The 6,513-nt window shown below is 38.7% G+C and overlaps 1 protein-coding gene across 1 annotated transcript; it reads right to left on the reverse strand.

The window, feature by feature from the left end:
- Window positions 1–520: 520 nt before the first annotated feature.
- LOC143299893 (protein BTG2-like) lies at window positions 521–6,236 on the reverse strand. The gene has a single exon (XM_076613388.1). The coding sequence runs from the start codon at window positions 5,969–5,971 to the stop codon at window positions 5,393–5,395; it is 579 nt and encodes a 192-aa protein (XP_076469503.1). The 5' UTR covers window positions 5,972–6,236; the 3' UTR covers window positions 521–5,392.
- Window positions 6,237–6,513: the final 277 nt, after the last annotated feature.

A 6,513-nucleotide genomic window follows, 5' to 3' on the forward strand; every position in this document is an offset into this window, starting at 1 on the left:
GATTCAGTTATGTATATATATATATATATATATAATCATGATGCCGGTAAGATAAAAGGTGTATGTGTGAGTAAAGTTTGTGCCAAATTGTGCGTAAGTGTATGCATGCCTCCTAATGTATTTCGCATCAAGCCAAAAATGTGTGTGTGTGTGTGTGTGTGTGTGTGTGTCTGATTACATTATTAGTATGTTCTGTGCCAGGAATATTTTTGTGTGTTTGTATTGTTTTCGTGTGGTCTGTGATCGAAATCTGTGCACTGTATGTGTTGTTTTAGCATGTTCCATGTCAGGAATATCTGTGCACTGTATTCGTGCGCGTATCCCATTGTTTCAGTTTGTTTTCAGTCCATCTATCCATCCACAGAACACACACTGACACCGACATACACACCCACACAACCACGCATAGCTCAGAGAAAGGGAGACATGAGAGAAAAAGCAGTAGAGAGAGAGAGAGAACAGAGTAGAGTTTAGTCGAGAATGAACCTTGCAAAACAAATCAAAATCCAAACCAAGTTCATTTCATTTCGCAAAGACATTTTTTACTTTGCATGTGCTTCTTTTTTTTTTTCAAAAATTTTCAGCTTTTTCATCAAATAAAAACATAACGTGGACATAAACGTCACCGTTCAGTATTGTCACTGAAAAAAATTTTTTGTATTATACAAACACTCATTCAACGCTGAGCATGGGAACACAGTAACCTGGTGTCCCAGTGACCAGCACTTGACGTGTGACAGCACAGAAAAAGAAGACCAAAGTTGCTTGCTGATAACCATATTCAGGGACGCCATTTTTCAAATCAACTGACACAGCATTGTATCATGGTCGCGCAATTACATTCACACATATATAAAGATACTTATACATGTTGTACATCATATTTTGTTTTCAAACACCAAGTTGAGATCCATTTTTCTTCTTCCAAGGACAAGGAACAATGTGTGCAACCCCCAGATTTTTTCATACATTCAAAACAAAACAAAAAAACAAAAAAGAAGAAAAAAAAAAGGTAACTGATTAGAGAGAAAGGGTGGAAAGAGGCGGGGGTTAATGACTAACATGATGAGACAGACTGGAGGGGAACCTTTGAAGATGAGAGCTGGACATATCTGAAAGCCAACATTCCAATGAAAAGTGACAAGTTTTCAAAACACCAAGCCACGGCACTTTATAATGCTTCATACACGCTTTGGAAGCAACATGGATTTTTTTTTTTTTTTTAATAGTTTTGATCACGGGGGGGGGTATGCATTTGAAACAAAGTTCTGCAACACCACTATCCACACCAATCACCATCCTATCACTATCAGATGACATTTAATACTGGCAGTACAGTGAAAACTGGGCATCCACTTCATTGCGTTACCACATCACATGGATAAACCCCACTGCTTTGGAATGTGACAAAACTGGCAAACACTGCTCAAATTGATGACCATATCTTTAGTTCCAAGCCAACCAAACCAACAACCATGCTTCTTTCCAACAACAATTATTTTTCAAGGGAGGAGGAAAAAAAAAAAGAAGAAGAAAAAAAAAGGATGATGCAGTAACTTGTAAATACAAATGATATGTGATCTATCACACAAAATGTCAAGAAATAACTAAGACAGTAATAGAAGCTGGCAAAAATTCTTCATTCGATTTACTATGACAAAGATTCGGTGATACAGCCACTACTTACTGCATCATCATTTTTCTGAAAACAAGTCAGGCTTAAAAAAAAAAAAAAAAAAAAAAAATCATATAAAAAATTAAAGTTTGGACATGTACACCTGTTGCTTCACTTTCTTCCAATTTGACATTATAACCATAATTAATAATGGGACTAGATCACCGATAACACATACACATGTATGCATGTCAAACTTTGAGCCAAAGGATGATGACATATTGGGGGAAAAAAAAAACAACAACTTGATTTCTGGGAAAATGAAAGATGAGACCCCCGCCCTGGGAAAACGAAAAAGAAACTGGGTGAAAGAGAGAAAGAGAGAGAGAGAGAGAGAGAGGGAGAGAGCACCAGGTATGCTTTTGAATTCACTCACCCATACCCATCATGTACAGCGAGTGTCTTCAAGTGTCAACAGTGTTCATAGATATTCAAAAAGTACAACTTTAAATTGATCAAATTCTTATTCGCCCTTGCTGCCTGTGAAACTTTTTTTTTTTTTTAAAGGGCAGAAGAAGAATTTAGCATTAACTTAAGTTATACTGAATGAAGAAGGTGGGGATGGGAGTGGGGGGAGGGGGGAGAGAAGATAAAAGAGAAGAAAAAACAAACAAAAAACAAACAAATAAAGAAGTATCACAATCTTTCTATTTCTCCAGGATTACAATCATTTTCTGCTTTTTCACATATGTTGCCATTTCTTGTGGGGGAAAAAAAAAATCTGCACCCTCTCTCTGACCAGAATCCTTCAGTCAACGGCTTCAACACACATCTTATCCATGTCTTCATCATCCACTGGCATCTTCCAAAATACACACATGCCTTAAGTAATCAAACAGCGCATACTACTTTCCAAACAGTGACAAATGGTGTTATAGTATTTTAAAAAAAAACCCAAACAAACAAACAAAAAAAACCTGATGGAAATTATGCATCATCATGGTCTTCTAACTGTTTACCTCTGCTCTGTTTTGCACACAGTTTCACAAAGAAAGACCTGGCACACACCACTACAGCCCATTGTATGTTTCCACACCATCACAATCATTCAAACCAAAGCATGATTATCTTTTTACAAGCTACAACAAACCCTTCTATTGTGCACACACTTTCTCATCACCAATATCATTGCCTTTATCAAACTAAAAATTGGTTTCACAACTAATTTGGTAAACATTATATTTCTGTATTCATAACCTATTGAAAGCTTGTTAATATATGTGCTGACTTTTTCTCTCTCTCTTTAAAATTTTTTTTTTTTTTTAACTGTTGTCATTCTTGGGTGAAAACTAGTGACCATCTTTTTGGCTTAAACTTGTTTCAATCTAGAAGGAAAAACAATTACCAGGAAAAAAAAAAAAGAACTCTGCACATAAATGCTGTTAAGACAAAAAAAAAAAGGTTATCAGAAATCCAAATCCCAGCACATCTCTGATGCAGATTAACACTAAAATTAGTATTATCATCAAATAACCTACTATGAAGAGAATAAATGCAACAACATAAAATTTGAATTCTTGTGCAATGACTACCACAAATGGGGGGAAAAAAGCTTTAAATCTTTCGCCATATGTGTAAGCCATTGCATTTATGTAGTGCAGAAATTTGTGTACTGATTGATTTGAATTTGACCAAAGAAATGACAAGCAAAGAATGAAAAACAGCCAGGCGCACAGCCCCCATTGCACAATACCAGTATGTGATAAACATGCTGAACGACAGCCCATCTCCAATGAATTTGTTGTTGTTCCAACAATTCGGCATTTAGACACACACTTCAACCCCAAAACTCCTCCATCCCCAAATGGAGACAAAGCAGGGAGGGGGGGGAGGGGGCAGGAGGGGGGGGACACTTGTGCGCAGTACATTTACATTCTCTATGAAAACATGCACCATCAAACACCTTCATGCATAACTATGAAAATGAACACATATTTTTATATATACAACACCAAATTTGCTCACACTCCAGTTACAGTAACATTCTCACACACTGATATGCACACCAGTACTGATGTTATAACTCTCCACATGGATCTCTTTGAGATTCAACAATCATCATGCAAAAGAATAGTCACACATATCATAACAATCATTCCTTCATTTCAAAACGACAGTCACTCAATCATTAAAATACAACCTATACAGCACTGATACGCTGGAATGGGGGAGAAAAAAAACACACCTAAAAACAACACACAATCACAAACTTACAAATCATTTTCCTAAAATCACTGTACAACAAATCAAACTACTGACACTATGTACATACTCATGCAGCATCTGACACTCTTCAGATGAAATGAAAAACAAACAAACAACACCAAACAAAAAAACAAAAAGAGACAAATGGTACCTTGCTTTCAGATGGAACAATCGGAGGTGGCTTCTCTCCCAAGCCATTGACAGCATTTCCAGTCTCCTCACACGACAACATCCGTACATGCATGTCATTCAAGCTTGCATTTAACTCGGGTCGAAAGTGAATGGCGAAAAGTGAGATGGGCTGCCGTTCAGCAGCAGAACCCAATGCATTGCACAAAGCTGCCAGAAAGTTCAATAACCATATCAGCTTAAAAATACACACTTCTATAGTGCAACATAAAGTTATAAATCACTCTTTCATGAAAATGTTTGCAAAACAAGAGCAGAAGTACACACACACAAACAAAAGGGCATGTGAATCACATTCCGTAAAAATACAGAGTAAAATATTAATCAGATTATCGGTCCCTAAATTTATGATTACTTTCATTAAATATTTTGAAAACGTAACAGATTGAGGATTGGAAAAAAAAACTGAAAAAAATAATTATGTGATTTTAACTAAAACAATGTCAAGAAAACTACAGCGCAAGACTGGGGCACAAAATTATTTTGAAAAATGAGATAGGACACTAACAAATGACTGTTTTCATACTTAAGAAGCACTTTCCTCAATACAGAAGGAAAATGCAATGTGATCACTACCAAAATAGTTTTTCTTTTCTTTTATTTCAAACAAGTTCCGATAAATATTATTGAAAAAAAGTCAATAAAAAATATCACATATCACTTGCATATTTCCATTGTTTTAGGCCATTCAACTTGCAACACCCACCTCTCCCATCACTAGCACATCATCATCTCATTCCACCAACAAGGAGAAAGCAATATAATATATAATCATCATAGTAATAATCTCCATGGACACAAGGCTCAGATCAAGCACACAAGCGCTCCCTTACTATTTCCTGAATCTCAAACCCAGTGCATTCAACATCATTGACGATCATGGTACAAATCTGCCTGAGGCGCTGGGTCGGCGTGGCTGGAGCTTGGCAGCACACCGCAGCTGATATGAGGCGAGTCCTTGAACACAGCAATGGCAAGTCTTGAAACAGTCTCCAGAAATCTGTGGCACACAGCTTGAGAAAAAAACAAAAACAAAAACAAAAAAACAAAGCTGCATCCACACACACACACGCACAGTCTTTATGATTTATATTGAAGGCAGTGAATACTGACGGATTAGTTTTGGTCCTTGCAGGTTTACAAGATTAAATGTCAACAAAAATAATGAACTGGCGAAGAAAAAAAAGTGGGGATGGGGGAGTGTGCTTCGGACGGGTTTTCACATCACCGCATCCTGCAATCAAGATACATAGTAAATAATATGGCATTCACAAAACCTGAAAAAAAAAAGCTGAAAAGTTGGAGCTGCCTTCAGTGGGCTGGCTACGCCACAGTCTCCATTCCGTTGTAGTAAAGGTACTGTGGAAACTGGGAGCGGGCCATGAAAGCCTCGCGTCCGCACGGACGATGGATGGAATGAGCTGACTGCTGCTGCTGCTGCCGATATTCGTAAGGGCTTTGCGGGGGCGAACTGCATGGTGAACTGTCGACAGAACTGACCCCAGACTCGTAATCGGAGGTGGTCTCCTGTGGCGGAGACTGCTTGAACAACACCCCGACGCTGCCAAAATCCCCGAATCGGTAGGACACTTCATTGGGATCCACCCACAACGACAATTCCTTTGGTAGCTTTTTCAGGATCTTGTCCGTCACCACTGAGTCCAAGGATGCGTCTTTCAACGAACCAACGATGAGTGGATCAATACTGTCGTGGTCGATAGTGATTGATCTAAAGCCCCCACCTCGATGAGGCGCCTGTGGATGCCAGTGGTGGAGGTATTTTTTCGTCAAACGATCGGCAAAGCATTTCTTAAATTTTTCCACAGCATTGCTCGGAACATCATCGGCTTTCTGGAAAAAGCCAACGATGAACTTTGTCGCACAAGAAACTTCGTCCTTCATACCAGATGCTTGTGAACATGAAGTGACTGAGGCGGGTAAAGTTGGATGCTGAGCACCAAAGACTGATTTACTGGTCTGTCACAACTTTCAGAAGACTGTCTGATCATAAACTCATCGCCTAGCACTTCTTCCCACTGAAATACGGTCTCCCTCGCACTGAACAAAGTCGATCGGGCTATCAGCTTTCGAGACCGGCTGGCTGTTTGTTCCGTTCACGTCTACACCGCTCCTCTCCTTTTCAGGTCTGACAAAGATCTGTGCGGGCAGAGGATTTTTCTTTGCCGTCTTTCGTCATCGCGCGACGTCACGATCACGTGGCCAATGAGAAACTCTTCCGGCGAGAACAACTACTCCTGGAGGAACGACTTCTGGTATGGTATTTCACAGGCGTCAAAATTCTATTAATGGTCATTAAAACTAAAACGAAGAAGAACAAGACCGTTATACGCTCAAAATCATCACTTAAATGAGTACAATCGTTACACACGCTGTTTTATAAATATGTATGTGTATATAATTATACATATTTCAAAATGGTATGT

Source organism: Babylonia areolata, chromosome 25 (assembly GCF_041734735.1).
Source record: "Babylonia areolata isolate BAREFJ2019XMU chromosome 25, ASM4173473v1, whole genome shotgun sequence".
Classification (NCBI taxonomy): domain Eukaryota; kingdom Metazoa; phylum Mollusca; class Gastropoda; order Neogastropoda; family Buccinidae; genus Babylonia; species Babylonia areolata.